Below are 21,240 nucleotides of genomic sequence, written 5' to 3'. Positions count from 1 at the left end.
TCAATGTAGTACACTTTGTCGAAATGCTCAGCGCAAATATATTCACTCCTCTGTGGACCAAAAGAACACGGGCAAAACATGGCAATTTCTAGCCTCTCTTGGTGTTGGCCGTCAACGCCAACACGTCTCGCATGCCACTAATTTGGATGGACTTAATAAACATTTTGCCACTATATTCCCATTAGATTCGTTAATTAAGCAAAGTACACTTAACCATCTAAGATCTTTGCCTGTACATGGGGCCCTGAATTCCAGTTTCGCACCGCTACCGCAGCTGAGATAAAGAGTCATATTTTTGCTATTAAATCAGATCCAATTGGTTGTGATGGTATAAGTAGTAAAATGTTAATTTCTGCACTTGATTACATTCTGCCAATACTATGTCATATACTTAACTTTTCTCTTACTTCTGCTTCGTTTCCCAGTGCATGGTGTAAAGCTTATATCATACCAATACCTAAAGTTCTCAACCCTTTAACTCCTTCAAACTATCGACCTATCTCCATTCTTCCCTTTTTGTGTAAGGTTCTTGAACGTGTCGTTCATCAACAACTTAGCCTCTACTTAACAAGGTATGAGGTATTAAGCCCATTACAGTCAGGTTTTCGGCGTGGGCATAGCACAGCTACGACCTTAATTAAGGTATGTGATGATATTCGGTACGCTGTTGACAATAAACTCCTTAAAGTTATAGCTCTCTTAGATTTTAGTAACGCATTTAGCACTGTGGACTTTGACTTGCTTTTGGCTGTCTTGAGGATGATAAATTTGTCACCACTTGTTGTCAACTGGTTTCAGGGATATGTACGTAATCGACAACAGTGTGTACGGTTGGATCATAAATTATCTTCCTTCATTTCTCTTACTTCTGGAGTGCCTCAAGGTGGTGTTCTCTCTCCTCTTCTTTATTCTATCTTTATAAATTCGATTTCCTCTGTTATATCTTCGTCCTATCATTTATACGCTGATGACTTGCAGATTTATGTTTCGGCGACCATTGATGACCTTGCATATGCGATTGAATCTCTCAATACTGATTTAAATAATATAACGGCTTGGTGTCGATCCTTTGGTCTTCGGGTAAATGCAGATAAATCTCAAGTAACTATTATAGGCAGTAGTTATTTCCTTTCTTCGCTTATAAAATAATAGTTTATAATAGTTTACCGCCAGTTCTCTTTGATGGTACGGCTATTCCGATTAGTACTTCGGTCAGGAATCTTGGACTCATTATAGATAATACTATGTCTTGGGTACCACACGTTTCTCAAATGAGTCGCAAAATTTTTGGTGCTGTTCGGTGCTTGGGGCGGTGGAAAAACTTTTTAATTAAATAGGCAGTAATAATGTCACAGCTAAAATTCTTTTAGCTGATACATTATTACTGCCTATTTTAGATTATGCAGATGTCTGCTATTTGGATTTATCTGAGACCATGCTAAACAAACTTGAGAGGCTGCAAAACTTATGTATACGGTTCATTTTCGGCATACGTAAATTTGATCATGTGTTTCAGCATCGTGCTCAATTAAAGTGGCTACCAATTCGTTCTCGTAGAAACTTACACGCTCTTTCTCTCCTTTACTCCATTTTATATTATCCGCAAACTCCACCATATTTAAAAGAGCGATTCACCTTTCTTGGTAGCAATGTTCACTTAAATCTGCGAGCTAATAATGACAGCTTGTTACACGTTCCTGCTAGTCGTTCATTAGCGTATGGCAATTCTTTTACGGTAAAGGTGGTTAATTTATGGAATGAGCTGCCAAGGGATATAAGACAGTCCAAATCATTAAACATCTTTAAATCGCGGTTGAAAGAATATTTCCTGTCTATTATGTAGCAAAATATCTATGTATTTTATGTGTATGTTTAAATAGTAATATGTATTTAAGTTTATATATTGATATATATATATATTGATATTTATATACATATATATAAATATATATGTTTTTACTAAATATATGTAGTATAAGTATGTAATGTTTATAATTAGCACAATTTAAGTATTGCACTATTCCGTTTTCACTAATATGTTTCTTCAACCAAAGGTTGTCTGGAGGAGATCGCTTCAAGCGATAAGACCGCCTTTGTGCATATGTATATTATCGTTTTAATTTTATTTTTTGTTAACCTGGTTTTATATTTGTATGTGCAATAAAGACTTTTTCTTCTTCTTCTTCTAAATGCCTTATCGAAAGGTGCTTCAGCTGAAAAGGCTGCTACCTCAGCATGCTGCTGCAGTATTTGACAACTGCTGCGCTGATTTTCAGGTATAGTCTTGATTGGCGTCACGGATTTGCTTGGAAAAGTTTAAGAAGATGCGTAGTGAACTTGTCAAGGAGAGGGAGTATACTGGAAATATTTACGGGAAAAATAAAGTAAAATAATGTATATACAATTATCAAACGATATAATAGAACCACCACCACATAAAAAAATATATATATATATATAAATACATATAAACAGATGTTACGCGTAAGCACGACAACAAGCAATTAGTCTAACTTTAAAAAGCTTAGCCCTGACCGACAACTGACAGACAACCTACAGCACAAACGGATGAACGTAGAATTTTAAAATTTATAAAGAATATTGTTTCAGAACTCTCTGGGTGTACTCAGAAAGGTTGTTCTTTTTGTAAGTTCGAGCACTAAGTTGGTATTTTGCTCATCTCCAGGACAGGACAAGCTATCGTCATTATCAACCAATTAGCGGCCCACTGAGGGGCACGGGTCTCCTCTCCCTCTCAGAATAAGCAGGGTATATATTTACACCACGCTTTGAGAACGTTATGGGGCACTCTAACGCATAAAGATTTCCTCACTATGTTTTCCTTTACCGTTAAAGCAAGGGATATTTAAATTCCTTAAATTAAAAAAGCACATACTGCGCTGAAAAGTAAGAGGTGCGTGCCGAAGATCGAACTCTGTCACCTCGTCTTGCAATCTATACAATGAAATGAAATGAAATGAAATGAAAATAAAAGCAAAATACACTTTATTGAACACCTAACAGAAATTAAATTATAAACAAATTATATAATACAATGTGTTAATTAAAACCAAAATAATACTTCACAGGCTTTAGAGGTACTGTCTCTGAGACTTATCTGTGAAACCGAAAACCTAATAGTTTTTGAGTAAACCACTGCCATCGTTTTTACTGAAAGAAATCATGTACAGCCCTAACATCACATGCAAAATTTAAATCATGTGACTGCTGTCATTTTATTAGGTAGGTACGCGTTGCGTAGCGTAGGTACCTACTAGGCGTATGTCGGTTTTTTACCAACACAGCGTTTACCAATGCGGGGCTGCAATTCCAGCACCTTAGGACCCCAGCTTCCATCCGTTCTCCGAGCTATATGCCCTGCCCATTGCCACTTCAGCTTCGTGACTCGTTGAGATATATCAGTAACTCTGGTTCTTCTACGGATCTCCTCATTCTCATTTGATCACGTAGAGATACTCAGAGCATAGCTATCTCTATCGCCCCTTCTTATGAGGCCCATAGAAATAGAGCCAATTTTTTTCGAGATATACCCAACGAGATACTTTTACGCCTGGTTTCACTAAATCTAGGCATCAAATATCTAATGAGTTAGGCGTAGTCTACAGAAAATTAAAACCAACGCCAGTTCGTCGTTTGTGAAACCGGGCTTTACATCTCTTAAGTTTAGTTATCAAATCTTTTTTTTTTTTTTATATTAACGATAGGCCAGCGCTTGACGAGAATCATGCCCGTTAGAAAGCAATGATGAGGTCTAGGTTGGAGCACGCTTACCTAGAAAAAGCCTATTCACTCTAGCCTTGAAGGTACTCAAATTATACTCTACAAAAACATAAAACTTAAACAACTCACCTTATTTCAGATTTTGGCTCAGCAAACCTAAAATATAAGTGGGAGACGAGTATTTTTTTAGGCATTGGAAAACTTTTTTGAATGTGCAGATAAAGCCCTTTCATGAGATAAGACCCGTCTAAATCTACTCCGCAACTATTTGAGCCTCTTTCGCAATAAAAAAAAATTGTGTGTGCAATGAACTTGGATAGTTTCGCGTTACTTAATCAACTGTCTGGCATCTTTGGTCTAATGGTCATTTAGCGTTCGAAAATTATGTCTATAAAAACGATTTTATAGGTTCGATTACGGGGTCGGGTCAAAAATTATTAGGTAGCCTAAATGGCTGTCAAGATATTATTTGTTTGTGGTTATAAAATTGGCCACACCGAGAGAGTAAATACGTCCGGTTACTAAATTACTAAAATGTGAAAACAATAGAGAATTTCCCACTAACGCAAATTTTAGCCGCGTGTGGATTGGAATAATAAGTAAGAGAAAAAAGACTTGTGTCAAGCTATGGAACGTTAATAGATATACTTTTTTTTATATTAATAGCGGGAAAACGAGCAAGAGGGTCACCTGATGTAAAGTGATCACCGCCGCCCATAAACATCTGCAGCACTAGAGGAGTCACCGATGCGTCGCCGGCTTTTAAGGAATTTGTTTATCCGCACCTCGAATAACCCTAGATTGTATTTTTGAGGAAACACATCAGATGGGAGATTGTACCATAATTTGCAAGTGCGCGGTAGTATGATTTGGTATTTCGGATTTACAGTTATTACTATTCCAGATTTAATATATAAAATACTCCATAATATAACAAGGTCTCTCCATCATCTTCATATGAACCCATTACAAGTCCACTAAAGGGCTCGGGTCCGTCACACAATGAGAAGGGTTTAGGCCGTAGTCCACTACGCTAGCCCAGTGTGGATTGGTGGACTACACACAATGTATACTACACACAGTCGTCATAATGGTTTCTTTAAACCATTTTGTCTAGTGGGAGACTTCGGCCATGGCTAGTTACCACCTTAACGACAATGACGTATCTCCCAGCGATTTATCATTCCAGTAGGTACGAAGCTGCGTACAAATCGATTTGTAGTATGCATGTAATGGAACTACAATACCCCTAACAGGTTAGCTCGCTACCATCTTATCTTAATTTATCACTTGATAAGATTAGAGTAAGGATTAGTTAAATAAATAAATATACAACGATAATACACATATTGCCACCTGGCCCCAAAATAAGCGTAGCTTGTGTTATGGTTAGGTGATAGATGCAGTGGCATGCACTGCATACATGTACAAAATTATTTTATTTAACTTGTATTGGAGCGGCATTTTTCAATTTTATGCCATTTACCTGCTTTATGCATACCCTGGTCGAAAACCTTGTGCACGCCACTGCTAAGATGACTGATACATATTTTAATGAACAATATACTTATAATATACATATAAACACTCCGAAACTGAAAAACATCCATGTTCAATAACAAACATTTTCTAATTGTGGAAATCGAACCCACAGCCTTGGACTCAAAAAGCAGGGTCGCTGCCCACTGTGCTAATCGGCCGCCATAGTTGTAAGAGATTAAAAAAAAAAGAATTGAATCTTAAAGTAGGTATACAATAGATAGCTTAGAATCTTCGATCCTATCTTACAAAGGAATATTGCAAGTTGTATAAATAAATAACTTTTGCAGAGTGAATTCTTTCCGGCAATAAATCCCAGACTCTGACCTGAATGTGTTGGGTGCAGGATAATATTTGCAATCAAATCCCCTCTGAATGCTAGGAGACGGGTTCTCAGTGGGGAAATGTCCCATTTCACGTATATCCACGTTTTTTACCGTAGATGAGTTGCTCCTACATTTTTCTTTATTTCGTCGGGGCGGTAAACAATTCTGATTTAATAAAAAGTTCGCATCGGTCGGGAGTTCTTTTTAGCCGACTGCAAGAGGGTAATTTTGACAAGCTATTTATGTATGTAAAGGTATCAGGATCAGGAATTTTTTTCAGTGTCTGGGTTTCTGGATTTATATGTTTATTAAAAGTAAATAAATATATAAATATATAAATATACTACGACAATACACACATCGCCATCTAGCCCCAAAGTAAGCGTAGCTTGTGGTATGGGTAAGATAACTGATGAATATTTTTCATAAATAATTATAATACATAGATAAACACCCAGAAACTGAAAAACATTCATGTTCATCACACAAATATTGCAATTTATGTATATTATTCATAAAAATATTCATCAGTCATGTTAGTACCCATAACACAAGCTACGCTTACTTTGGGGCTAGGTGGTGATGTGTGTATTGTCGTAGTATATTTAGTATTTAGTTTAGTATTTTTTGTTTGACACAACATACATTTGTTCATTACGATTATAAATTTGTAAATAAGTCTGCTTAATACTGCTTGCATATATTAGACACCACTTTGGCTGATTAAGATGAGCTTTACAGTTCTAATGTAGACAAATTGAGATATACTCGTAGCTCCAACCTGGAATATAAATCGAGGCACTAGAAATCTAAAGCAAGAGAGTGTAACTTTATCTTTCTGGAATATGATTGAATTTATATTAAAGGTCGCCTTTAATCTCTTTACAATCTTATGATATTCGATGTCTTTTAGAATAAATGAATTATGTTAATGTTAACTTAAATCCAAATAGACTAAATTCAGAATTTATAAATCGGGGCCAAGAGAGTGAACTTCAGAGACTTAATAAACTTAATACATAAGACCAGGTAATTTAGGCTTGAGTATGCTAAACGCGTCTTCCCTTCTTATATACATGGCTACGGTTTGGAAATCCATAGATCCGTAAAAATTAAGATTAGACGTTTCTTAATTCCTTAGTACTCTTTACATCAAGCACACCTATATCGAAATTTAAACTCCAGACAACAGACTGCATTATGTGACGCAACGCAGCGAAGAACTAACAAGGATTAGAAAACTCGTAATGAATCGATAGAAAATAGAATAACTCATGGATAGCGCGTCAAATTGGTGTTGTGCCGAACCATTAAATTAAATCCTAAAGGTTGCCAATGGTTTCAAACAAAAATAACACGAACTAATTAGTCTACCTAAAAAAATAACTTTCTTAATGATTTTAAACTAAGATTTTCGTGGTTAATCACAACGTCACGACGGGACTCACGATCCATGCAACTGGGTCTGAATATAAGGCCAATAGCCTATAAGCCTATAGGCCTATAGGCCTCTCCCAATCGGAGGATTTGCACAAAACACCCTGGGAAGACCAGTTGGTGATGGCAGTAGATGGTATTAGAGCAGCACAGAGGACGCTGACCCGTTCTCCGTTAATCGTTCTCTTCTTAATTTAAACAGAAGCTATCAAAATGTTGAGAATTTCATGGCCAGAGCATGTAAGGAACAACACAGTATTGCAGATGTTAGGCAAGAATCTGGAAGTACTTAACCACCTGGCCGAAGAATAACATCGTGGCTTCAAAATTTACGCCAGTGGTTCGGAAAAAGTACCCGATTGTTTTTCCGTTCAGCTGCGTCCAAAGTCCAGATAGCCTTAATGGTTGTCAACCTCCGACAGGAGTCGGCACTGCGAGGAGCAGAAGAATTTAAAACAGATTAGTGTAACAAAATTATAAATCTATGTGCACATTATTTTCACTCACTTTCTCTCTTTTAAACATATCAAACTTAAAGCATGTGAATTCAATTTAGCTGTTTTACATCCATCTGTAAATTATAATACGATTTTCTACAGCGTCCTCTTGAGTAGTTACAATTATTTGTTTGAAAACTAAATTGAGGGGTAAAGTTTCGAGTTTTCGTTTCACTTATAATTTCAGCAAAGTCGAAGCGATAACGTAACAACCTTTTGAGGTTATACGTTGGAAATTTGAAGCCGAGTTATTTACTACGTACTAAATATAAGCTGTTGAAAAATGATGTGCCGCCATATTGTCACTGGGGATTATGTTCGAATATTATTCACATCTGTGTTACTGCGGGTGCTTATTTATCAAACAATTACCTATAATATTCCATACAGTTACCATACAGTTGTAGATTCTCAACTTGTTAGTTTTTAAAAAGAAATTGTACATTAGCTCAAAAATTAAATCAGAAGATTTTCAAAACCATATGGTTTCTATTTCTGTTTCATCTTAAATTTGTAGCTCAATTTGTTGAGTCTATAATTCTTCTGCTTGTTACAAAAATTACTAGCAGCCTTTCACGCCACACATTGAAGATACAAATAGTATAAGATTCTAATGTCATAGAGAAATAAATCAGGATCTTGTTGGTACGGGTAATTTTTAAATAACTTACTTAACTAATATTTGCCTTTTTCTTATTTCATTTGATGTTCTTTTTCCTCAGGTCGTAAAGATGTTTATCCTCGTGATAGTCATTTTCGGTATCTGCTGGCTGCCGTACCACTCGTACTTCATCTACACCCACTTCAACCCATCGATTATGTACATGAAATACATCCAGCATATCTACCTGGGGTTCTACTGGTTAGCAATGGCCAACGCTATGGTCAACCCCATTATTTACTACTGGATGAATGCTAAGTAAGTGATTACAACTTAGAATGGTATATTTGGTAAATTATATAACTATAAGTAAGTCCACTTTATAATTATATAACTATAATTTAAAAAATATACAATGATATAAATATAGTGAGAGCGAGAACAGAATTGATATAAATAGATATTTCGACTGAAGCTGTCGCTTTTGGCAAGTCAGAAATACATTGTGAAAGATCAAAGGCTTTGGTTAGACAGAAATACATTGTAAAAGGTCAAAATCAGTTATAGCAGTCTACACTATTTACCGCATTTAGATCTTTACCAGATGTAGCGATTTTTACTATAGAGCTTAAATGTATATGTGAGTGGCTTTTTGTAATGGGTTCAGATTGGGACAGCCAAACATCAGATCCAATTAGTTGGCTAATGGCTTAGCAACCTGCTTAGGTTTAGTTCAAAGCTTCTTGCCGTACCTGTAATCTGTTAAGACGATTATAATTCCATATTACAAGTGCAAATACGCAGGAGCTGCAAAGGGTCGTACATTAACTGCCACTTTAATTTATTAGCTGACTTTGATTTGTAGAGAGGAAGGAAGCGTATCTTGCTTTGCGATAAGCTGGCTTAATAAGCCCTATAGGTTTACAGCTTGATTGGCGCCCTAGGTATTATAGCTGGATTGAATAAACTTGTTTATTCCTATGAGCTGTGTAAAAAACTGAAGTTACATTTCTCATGGCTTTGTTTAAAAATATCGGCAACAAAACCACAATTTGATAGCACTCACGATTCTCGCAATAAATTGTAGAGTGTTCATGCTATAGAGGGGTAAGTATTGTCCTCGTTGTATTCTTGAAAAGTAATATATTATGAATCTTGGAGCGGAAATTCTGACATTATATTGTGAGGACTCTTATTTGATTTCCGAATTGAAAGGCAGATATGAATTGCATAGAGTGATATACATTTCTGCTTCCAGTGCATGTTTTTGGAAGACTTATTTACAATGCAAATAAGAGATTCACAAGTTAATCAAAGCTTGTCGGTTATATGTTAGGAGCGCTGTTTTACATAACTATTATTGTAATGCAAAAATTTGCGTCTAAGTTGAAAGTAGCTATGATACTCCAACGGTCGGTATATTATCCTACTTAACTTATAGGTTTACATGGAAAATAGATCTTAAGAATAAGAATATTCCGAAACGAGTAATTAGTAACTTTTATGTAAAATAATGAATGAAAAATTATAAATACAATTTTTATACAAAGTATACAATTTGGCAGCCTTGCGTAATACAAATGTATAAAAATGGCGTAAAACACATATCAAGAAGAGCATAATGTTTCGAATTAGGCCTTTGGGGGTGGAGGACAACTGAATACCAATTAATGATACTACAATAATAAGGTGCTATAGATAGTAAGCAGTATAGTTTTTATCCATTTTTTTCCGTGGTCAGATCAGCGAACAACTTCGATTAATAAGTAATAGGTTACTTTGTGTGAATTTTAGTTTTTTGAGGGATGTTTCAGAATCGTTGATATAATGTATCTAAGTAATTTTTACCATTTAAAACATTGTTTGATATCGGAATCAAATTAAAATCCATAATGTCTGGGTACCTAAAACTGGGAAACTACCTACGTAGGTATACCTTACGTATCGAATCCATCAGGAGACCCTTCTTTTTCAAAATAAATTAATGGTTTTTTTGGGAAATATAGCTTTGTAGTATGTATTCTAGCTAATAAGGTACCTTTATATTGGTATTATAAAATTTTAGTTTTAGTAAATCAGTAATCTGTTGTAAACTGAAGCCAAGCACATTTTGTTTTCACTCAATCTTTATTGCAAAACGAATATACTATCTTGCTTTTTATCCTCCAGGTTTAGGTCGTACTTTCGAACAGCGATCCTCTGCAGGTGGAGGGACACTTGCTTCCGCAGAAAAAGGCCGTTGCCGGAGTCGCCACCGGAATACGTCTCCCAGTCGGGCAGCAGATCCCGATCAGGTTTTTACTCGTTAACGTAATTATTGTTTGAAGTGATAATAATATCTTTGGTAACAAATAATATATTAAGAACTTGCTACTACATCATCATTATTGATCTGAACACGCATGAGGTAAATTGATTGTTTATATGTATTTTGCTACAAACCTACCTTAACAAAGGAAACTGCTTAAGGTAAGATTCAATAAACTTGTCTAGCTTCTGATTGCGACCAGTCACAAACTCTTTCCCAATCAAGCACGTCTTGTTATTTGTCGTCAAGCACGATATCGCGGGTGCGGGCTAAGAGAGCTTAAATAAGAAATTAAGTTATTCCAAGATTGACTTTTTGAAAGTCTGTACTTTTTAAAATTATAATAATAATAATCATTTTTTGCGTTGATGGTCTACTGATCATAATGGTTGCTTCCCACGCCGGGGAAAAAATGTTGGGTATTGGTTTTTTCTGTTCTGAATTTCTTTCTCACATCCCCGGATTTATGCAGTAAGCATGCCCACCCTTGTGCTCCGCGGAGTCTTTAAGTCTGCCAACCTGTATTGGAGTCTCCAGTGTCTATCTTAGCTCTAAAACTTTCCTCCTATGATGGAAAGGAATTAAAGGCTAAGCAAAGGACCGCCAATAGGCTTAAAACATTGATACCCAATATGATTAAGTATGGAGTTTTCGAGGACAGTGTGTTCTAATTGCGACAGTGCAAATCATAAGTGAACGGCTGGCAAATTTCAAAGGTTCCAATTTTGTTCTCTATTTTACCGGTTAATTGACTGAACGATTTATAAGACACCAAATTTGTAGTTTCAATTCGAACAGTTCTCTAATTTCAATAAAGCGTTGCTTTGAATTTAAATAAAGCGCTCACTTTATACAAGTAATGAGCTGAACTTAATGTTTATTTGTATTTATTTTTTGTCAATTGAGCAATAATTTCTGTTACCCGGATAGTAAATAATACTGAAAATTTAACCGATATAAGGCTTATTGACCGAAACCGGTTTGAAGTTTTTACCGCTATCCAAGTCCTGAAGATATTGGTCATTTGGTAATACCATACTTAATATACTCATATTATATTTATCGAATTAGCGTAAACACTTTATTTGTGATGTTATATTTATAAGGTACATTAATACAAATCAACCTCGTCGTTAAAATATATTATTACACTAGCGACGCTTCTTCATGGCTTTTCTCTTTGATACACCTTTCTTTTGAATCACTCTATATATAGATGGACACTGCATTGAAAGCGCTGTGGTTAATAGTTGGAGGTCCTCGGTTCGATTCCTGGCTGGGGCTACTTGGGAATTTATAATTTCTGAATTTTCTCTGGTCTGGTCTGGTGGAAGGCTTCGGCCGTTGCGTGTACCACTCTACCGACAAAGACGTGCCGCTAAGCGATTTAGCGCGTCGCGTAGAAACCATTACTGCCATACTCCCTAACAGGTTAGTCCAAAACAAAATCAAAATCATGCGGCGTTAGTATCTAACTAATAAATTTTGAGCTCAAATTATGGGCTACCGTCTCGTTATCCATTTAAGATTTCGCAACTGTAATTATTTTCAAGGGTAAATTTCGTATTAATTTTCTTGGGCACGTTTCTTGACAATAATCGAAGATAATTGCTCCACGACGTTGGGTTATGGGTTGACTCGCAATTATAATAATTAGAACTTAGGGTGAAACCGTAAAGGTCATTTCACTCATGCACGATTTCAGTATAAACGGTCCCTTCACTGTTTCGTATTTAAGAGCCTGATTGTCTAAGATTGTGAATGAGTCGTTCATATTATTACCCATTACCGGCTCACCACAGGGCACGGGTTTCCTCCCATAATGAGATTGGGTTGAAGCCGTAGTCCAACACGCTGGCCCAGTGCGGATTGGTGGACTAAACACAGCTTCGAGAACATTATGGAGAATTCTAGGGCGTGCAGGTTTCCTCAGGATGTTTTCCTTCACTGTTGAAACAAGTGTATATCTTAGAAAAGTTAGAGGTTTGCTGGTATTCGATCTCGCCCCCCCCCCCCCCCCCCCCCAATATGTGAAGTCGATGTCCCACCCACTGGGCTATCAACGCTTCCATGAGTTAAGCCTAATGCGTCTGTAATCACACCGGCAACCACGCTCTCAAGACCGGAACTAACGGCAGAAATAAGCATAGTGGTAGTATTGCCCCAGACAAGTCAACAGTTCTACTACTACTTAAATAATGAAAAGATCTTTATAATACGCGGTAGTTTACTGTGTACAGGTGTCGAGGAGCCCAGAAATTTAAGAGGAAATGCAGCAGTCGCATGGCCGCGCTCGTCGTGTCAGGAGGTCGGCCCGCGGTCGCAGAGACCGCCTTTGCTTGCTAGCTGTCCTCGGTGCCGGACGAAATATGATGGTAAAACATTATTAATACTTGATATTTAACAAACTTCCTTCAAAAAAGTCATAAATTTTTAAATTGCATATGTAGCGGTCTCCACATTACCAAAACTAGATTGCGCCACAAAGATCCTGCATCGCACTAACGAAGTGTTCACAAGAATTGTCTGTAGTAGGCTCTAAGAACAGCAGTATGTCTAAATAGTCATTATTAATCCGCGCATAGAACAAATGGGTGGGCTTAACGCATTTAACGGCGCACCTAACCATTTTTAACGCCAGACTCAAAATTGTCGGGGTGTTATAAGTTTGTCGTGTCTGTGTGTGTGTGTGTGCATGTCTGTTGCATCGTAGCGGCCGAACGGATGAACCAATATTGATTCAGATATTTTTGTATGAAAGGTGAATTAGTCTGGAGTGGTTCTAACATGTTTCATGGAAATCGGTCTAAGATGGCCGACGCCATAAATTAATGGCGGTTAACATATTTTTACAACTCCTTTAACATGGATAAAGTGAAAGAACTTGACAAGTAGTAAACCATGACAAATTTAAAATCCAAGAGAGCAGCACAAAATGGTCATTTACATCAATTTTGATCTCTTAATCACTTATTGCGAACGCTTGAATCATATAAGAACGCTCAAAATATAACCGTCGTGAAAATATGCGTGAAATTTATGTAATCAATAAGCCTCCCTAGTTAAGGCTGCCCTTGACTTCTACACTAAGGGTCTCAAACAGTAATCACTATTCAAATTATTCCTTCTCGATTCGAATCTGTTCTGAATTTGATGTAAAACTCCCATTCGAAATGTCTTATCAATTATTCAAACCTCCAATATTACTTACTGAATTTTTGAATACTTTAAACATCAATTTATTTACAGTTTATTATTCTTGTCGTGACAGACAAAAAGCTTGGTAATTGGTATATTTTACGCTTATCAAAAAAATATTTGAAATTCATTTATTTTGGGTAGGCCTACTTTGAAAGCGCTTTTTAAACATCAAGTCTAGCGAGAAGCAAAGCAAATTCTAGCGAGAAGCAGCCGGCAAGAACGTTTTGTTTTCCAACATCATTTCCAATAGTAGGATATACCACAAACTATTATTATTTAAACTTCAGTTTAGCGGATGTTAGAGATTCTTCGACACTCTTGCACCATAATAAATATAGTGTTTATAATTACTGATTAATATTTTTTCTTTGTTGCAGCGTTCATCCACGGGCGTAAAGTGTAAATTTAGGAAAGACATTTCGTAGTTAGGCTGTACAATTATAACGTGAAGTAAATTCATTAAAATATATTTAATAGGGTAAACCAACTTGTTCAAGTAGTTAGCATGTTAAGATTCGGTTCACGTGGTCCGACGAAAAAAACTTATTACGTAACTATTGAGTTTTCTGCCAAAAGTACTAAGTGATTTCATACGAAGGTCTTTAATACAGCAAACGATCATATAAACTGGTATCCTTAGTTTTTACTTAAAATAATAATTTAAAAAGGAGTTCGTAGTGCTTCTCATTACCAGCTCTTTGTAAAGAAATTGGTGTTGTTTACTTTCATAACCTGGATAGCACTTTAATCAGTGGAAGTTTTTATTACCACACGTAATAATCTCAAAGTCTGCCAGCCCGCAATTGAGCAGTGTAGCGGTTCTAATCTGTGCATAAATCCCTCTCTTCTATCGAGGAGTTCCAGTAGTGGTACGTTAATAGGCTGGTTGTGATAATGAACCTTGTTATCAAACTAGCAATACCCTTAAGCAAAAACCATCAGTAAAAACTATAGAATTCAAAGCCACAAGTGATCTCAAATCGTGCATAGGTATTCAATAACCGTTGTCAAAGGACTTTCGCCTTATCATGTCATCATCGTTGCCTTTACGGGCCCGGGCCTGCTCTAGTAAATTCCTATCCATGGGCCCCTAATAACGCATTCCAATAAGTGTTACGTGGCGTTCGTCACGACGCAACTTTAGCCAAATAAATCCTTGTCAGCCCAATAAGCTGTGACGCTATGAACTTTTTTGGTTCACTAACTTTTCATGTGTGCTGGACATATTTGGCTCGCAACTTTTAATTCGTAACTATATCTAACACACCACAAACTTTTCAATGCCGTAGTCCTGCTCAAACTAACGTAAGCTACTTTGGGTTTCATTCTCATTATTCTCAGCCAATTAATGTCCCACTGCTGGTACAGATTTTCTTTCTCAAAAACAGAGAGATTATAGCTTTGGTCCTCAATGGAGCTTCATTGAGTATATGTCGTGTAAGGGTTTTTATATTGTACGCTATTGTACTGATATGTTATCTCCGGTGTTTTTTCTCAAGTAGACTACTCGTGTTCCCTTATTTCTGACAAAAATGTTCAGTAACAAGGATATATATATAGGTCGGTTTACCCTATACCTTATTGTTATTGTCTTAAAAGACCATTTTTACTATTGAAACTATTGTAGTCGTGTATATTAATAAATATATAAGTATTTTTTTTGGGAGTATGCCTAATAACTTAGTAGTCAGGCAAAATCGAAAAGAAATTTGCGTAAGGTTTACTTTTTTTTGTATATATATTTGTCTTAAAAGACGTTCTACTTAATGTTTAGGAAGAAGGAAGAATCAAGACATTAGTCGGTGTGAAATTTAAGATTTACGGTAAATATAAATTTATTAAGAACCTTTGCGGAAATAATGTTTTCACGCGCGTTCTGATAACGCGGGTACACCGCGCGTGAAAGGGTCGTATGTAAAGGCTTTAAAACTATGTTAGAAATAGTAAAAGACCCTGCAGAGTAGGAGGCATTAAAAAATTTGCGTGCTGTTCCAGGATTATGGAAAACAATATACTAATTGTGAGTCGTAGTTAATTTATTATTATGGTTATTTATTAGTCTGCCAATCCGCACTGGGTCAGCGTGATGTTTTCGCAAAATTAATAAAAGAAATTCAATCAATCAATCAAATTTCGAGTAAACAATAATGATGTTTTTAGCCCACTTTGACTGGTTTATTTTACATAAAAATTACAACGAGCATTTTTTAACTGTTTAAATGTTGTCAATTGTATTATACTTAATTTATGTTTTGATTATATGTCTAGATATATGCAGTTACAATGTAGATATTTGATACCAACCTTAATTTTGTAATTGCAGCCTTAATTCTTTTTATTGTATTAAATTAATGCCAATATTCATAATAATGTAAAATAGGCTAATGCTTCTTCAAACTGCTTTTTAGATTGGAGTAAAGCTAATTTTTGCTTTAGCCATAAAGCTGAATAAAAAATAAACGAGCAAAAACACTTGCTTTGCAAATAATATTTTAAAAAACTTATACGAGTTATTTATTATCAACTTTACACGAGTCTACAAGTTTAATTAATTAAGTTTTCTCTGTTTCGATGTTGTACGTAAAATTAAGTTTTCTATAGAATTAACATTAACAAATGGTTTCATTGATTAATTATCCAAAGTTAAGAATGAATAAGATGTAGAATTCTATGGATTTGTTGAATGTAAAATGTGTAAATCTAAAAATTGGTAAATTAAAGGCTTAAATTATTATGATTAAAATAAGTACTTATGTAGAGTAGGTCAATAAGTTTGATGTGCAATTTTTATCATTATTATATTTTCTATTTACCATCCAAAATTGTAATAAAAAATATTGCCGGAAAATGTTTGGCCTTTAATTAAATATAGAACACTTTTTTACGACCTCAACATATTTTTTGTCAGTTGTTGTGTCGGAAATCAGTCAAATTGAATCTTGAGTTAGGCGGTCTTACAACTGTGAAATTTATAACTATAGAGCTTTCTCGTTAACCATATTATTTAAAAGTTAAGGGTTGGCAGCCCTTTAAATGCCCTTTAATCTGTATAAAAATCAAAACAACTTAACTATTATAACTTTTTACTAGGGTTTTGTAAGTTCAGTCCACTTAATATCGGTAAAATATATTTGGGGCCTTTTTCTTTTGAGTCAGTGTTTTGGCACGATGGACTATCCGTCGCCACTCCTCTGTGGCAGCTGCCTTTCTCGAACACTAATGTAGGACCTTATAGTGTGAAATAACGTCAGACAAGATATTCATATTGATTTGTGTTTTGCCACGCACTGTAATTTTTCAAAGTCAAAGTCAAAGTCAAATATTCCTTTATTCGAATAGGCACATAGATGCTATGTTTGATGCGTACATTACATATAAAATATGACATAGAAGTAAGTTGATGGCGATAACTAAATTTGTCAACTTAAAACTAAAGCTACGGGGGTTTCAAACGCGCCCTGGTGCCCACAACAAACTTAGCCGGTAGTTTTTTTTGTTATCACCATATCTCACATTGTCATTTGAAACTATTAAAGGGCAACCAGGTTAGAGCAATAATTTACACCCAAGCATTTTTATCGTTGACGTAGTCCTTAATACTGTAATAGGACTTTAAGTTTACGTTTAAGACAAACTTTGAAATTTTTAAGATACATCTCAAAGATATCAACTGTTTATTGTAAAATTTTATACAGAAAGTGTTTGATAGGTGCCCTCTAAAAATCTGACTTGTTTGTCTGTTTGGATGTTGTTATTTTTAGTAGCACTTTGATGTCGAACTATTCAAATAAATGTCGTAGGAAATTCCGATTAATCAAAGACCGATTATTCGTCATAACCACCCTTCACGGCATTTCTATTAAGAATCACTTTACTTTTAAATGTATTTAAAACTATATTAATTAATTGATGTAAATACGTAAATATGATTTGAAACATAAAGATTTTTTGACACGGCCACGAGTTTGAATGGAAATAAATTATAATAAGGTAAAAAAAGCATCGTACCTTAAAACTCTTAATTCGATTCAATTCATATCGAGGTATGAAATCGTGCCAGTGGGATAACCGTGTCTAAAAATCTCACCTTAATTTGACGTGTATCTACCCACCTAGATATTATTTAATATCTTATTAAATGTATATATGTCTATTTTACATTGTTACAAACAGTTAATGAAATAAGATTTTTATTATTATATGTAAGTCACAGAATTAAGAACAAACAGAATCCGTGTTTCTAGAACAAACTGTTAGTCACTTCATACCATTTAGCATTTGAAAGTAGTTATTTTACCTCTGATGTTCTAAACATTTATCATAAGATGGAAAAATTAGAAAAGTTTGTGAGCTAGCAACATTCTGCGAGTGTAAAGTGAGTTTTCACTGTTTTTGGACACAATGCACTACATACAATAATGGCTAAATGAGGATTCGCAATGTTCTTAATTCTGTGGTTTAAGTATTATTTTTGTATAAAAAGATTTTAAAAATATTTTTGACCATTAAAATCCGAATTCTAAGACTTTTGTATTTATTTCTATAACATTGTCAACTTTCTACAGTAGGAGAATAAAATATACTACGCAATATACTACACATTATACACATCGCCATCTAGCCCCCGATTAAGCCTAGCTTGTGGTATGGATACTAAGATGACTGGTGAATATTTTTATGAACATAATACACATAAATACTTATAGAATACAGATAAACACGCAGTAACTGAAAAACGTTCATGTTCATCACACAAACATTTTCCAGTAGTCGGAATCGAACCCACTGAAACCCTTGGACCACGCCAATCGGGCTTCAAAGATGGTAGCTGTCTAACATGTTAGGTTAGACAGCTACCATCAAGCAGCCATCAGCTATCATCAAAAGGTTTAATATAACTGTCATACAGTTATATTAAACCTTTTACCTTCTTGATCTCTACTTGGTTACCCTCTATGGTTTCTACACGGCATAGTACCGGAACGCAAAATCGGATTGGAAATAAATAATCCAAATTGATTATGATATTTGCCACTAGCTGGTGTATAAGTCAAGAAGCGTGGAGTATATGACATTTACTTACGACCAATCTATTTTTTTTTTAAATAGCGCAAACTACACTTCTCCCTAGTCACGCCTTAAGAAGTTTTTCTTCAATAAAAATAAAAAAAAGATACGTTTCATAAGTGCGTCGCGTGACAATGTAAATAGGCTACCTACGTATAGAGGTTCCTTGGCCCCATTGATGAACAATCAAACAATATTATTTGTTCATTACTTTATTTGTTCATTATGACTCTTTCACACGATTAATTAAGGTAAACGCACACCCCACATTTACTTGCAAATAGTAGATTTTGTAAAAAGGGTATAAAACTATTTTATCCGAATCGTTTATCCATTAAAGCCCGAAGAAGAGGATAGATATCTAAGTCGAGGATAAATCGGTTTTATGATAATTCAGGGCCTCATAAATAAAAATGGCATGACGTCGGAATACTTACGCAGTGTTTCTTCACATTTTAACTAACCACATTTTTTAAATGTCAGAGACAATCAGCGATTTAGCGTTCCGGTACAATTTCACGTAGGACCCGAATAGGTGTATTTGTTTAAAATAACTCTCATACACCTAACAGGTTAGCCCGCTACCATCTTAGATTGCATCATCACTTGCCTTCAGGTAAAAACGCAGTCAAACTTTTATAGGAATCAAAAAAATAAAAAACTATTTGCAATTGAGCTAAATCTCTACTGAACTGAAACTTTAAATCTACAACTTTACATCAGTTTACAAAGTGGCATTAGCGACTGTCAAATTAAACGGGTTCGAACCTAACATGCTAATTTCTAACTCCTAGGTATTGGACAAACAAGGCAGATGCAGGTATCGATCAGGGTTGGTCAATATTGCATTGGGACAAACTGGCACCGTAAGCGCTAATCATTTATGTAACAGTAAGTTTGTGTTAAGAACATACGAATCAAAACCTTAATGATATAAGCTGCTGGACATAAGTCTTTTGTAGGGAGTTCCAATGTCCACGGTTTTGTGCCACTTGAATGCAGCGGCTACCTGCGACTTGCCTAATGTCGTCCGTTCACCTCGTTGGGGGTCGACCAACGCTGCGTTTACCAGTGCGGGGCTGAAATTCCAGCACCTTGGGACCTCAACGTCCATCCCTTCTCCGAACTATGTGCCCCGCCCATTGCCACTTCAGCTTCGCGACTTGTTGAGCTATGTCGGTAACTCTGGCTCTTCTACGGATCCCCACATTTCTGATTTGATTACGTAGAGATACTCCGAGCATAGCTCTCTCCATCGCCCGCTGAGTGACTCTGATCCTTCTTATGAGGCCCATAGTTAGGACCATGTTTCGGAGCCATAGGTCATCACTGGCAACACGCACTGTTCGAAGACTTTGGTCTTCAGGCACTGAGGGATATTCGACGGTAAATCCTTAATGATATATATTATATAAATTAAATATTTAAAAAAAACCGGCTTTCAATATAGTGCAAATTATTTAGTCAAATCTTTTAATTTGAAACCCATTTTGAGGGTGTTGTTAAAAAAAATGTAATCCACCATTGTTATGCGGTCATCTTTGAATCGATTTTCATCAAGCAAAGCTTACAACACACTCTCGACATATTGGATAGAAGCAGGCGACACTTTGCGGAAATCTATGATATATAATGAAAATTAAGCTTAATTTGCAATACTCCGCGAAAAGCAGGAGAATCTGTATGGTGTAATTTATAATTTCCTCAATCCCTATACTCCACACCAAACAGATCTTCGGCAATACCCTCTACGCACGTTTCGCTCCGAAGCCGGAGCATTCCTAGGTGATGTTGACTTTACAATGAATTGTTAAGTTAACAATTATTATTCACGCACACACACACACACAAACTCATAGGCACGACAATTTGTAAAAACCCGTTACAAATTGTCGTAAAACTTTATTGTGTAGGTGGTTAATAAATAAATTATGTACTTTTAAAAGCTTGTTCACGTTGGGAGTTTTTCTGGTGCAAAATTATGGACGGAATTCTAGCTTAGCGTTTTAGAAAATGTCATTTTATTCGTGTTTTCCAGTAATAACCGATTTGGTTCTGACGAAGTTGCACGGGTCAGCTAGTATTTCTTAATTTGACTAATATACGAGTAAGTAGACATTTTTGAGTTGACTAAGAAGTTAACATTTATCTAATTTTGCTATTGAAACTAAAACATTGCACAATTATATAGATTTGTATCCGCAAAAAAAAACATGTTTGGACCAATTTTATTTTGTACCTATTTACCGCTTATTTTGTAACCCTTGTTTAATGAAAATAAATGAATTATTATAATTATAACGAATTCGTTAATGATACTGAATAATATACATAAATACTTACAAAATACAAAAAAACACCGAGACAACGAAGAACATTCATGTTCATCACAAACATTTTCCAGTTGTGGGAATTCAACCCACGGCCTTGGACTTAGAAAGCAGGGTCGCTGCCCACTGCGCCAATCAGCCGTCATTGGATGGATGGAATTAAATTCCGTTATTCATACAATTTAAATTTGAA

At 35.6% G+C, this 21,240-nt stretch overlaps 1 protein-coding gene across 4 annotated transcripts in view; it reads left to right on the top strand.

Annotated features, from left to right (window-relative positions):
* LOC120626422 (tachykinin-like peptides receptor 86C) overlaps positions 1 to 15,846 on the top strand; it is a 73,039-nt gene extending 57,193 nt beyond the window's left edge. For 3 of the 4 annotated variants that reach the window (XM_039893947.1, XM_039893943.1, XM_039893944.1), the window contains exons 8-11: positions 8,263 to 8,459; positions 10,311 to 10,435; positions 12,690 to 12,824; positions 14,028 to 15,846. In XM_039893947.1, the coding sequence (XP_039749881.1) occupies positions 8,263 to 8,459; positions 10,311 to 10,435; positions 12,690 to 12,824; positions 14,028 to 14,053 (483 nt within the window). In that variant the 3' untranslated portion in view covers positions 14,054 to 15,846. Of the gene's footprint in view, positions 1 to 8,262; positions 8,460 to 10,310; positions 10,452 to 12,689; positions 12,825 to 14,027 lie in introns of all 4 variants that reach the window. The other variant, XM_039893946.1, reaches the window with a different exon arrangement.
* Positions 15,847 to 21,240: the final 5,394 nt, after the last annotated feature.

The sequence above is a fragment of the Pararge aegeria genome, chromosome 9 (genome assembly GCF_905163445.1).
Source record: "Pararge aegeria chromosome 9, ilParAegt1.1, whole genome shotgun sequence".
Classification (NCBI taxonomy): domain Eukaryota; kingdom Metazoa; phylum Arthropoda; class Insecta; order Lepidoptera; family Nymphalidae; genus Pararge; species Pararge aegeria.
Note: the sequence above shows the minus strand (reverse complement) of the source record. Positions and strands in the feature narration are given on the sequence as shown.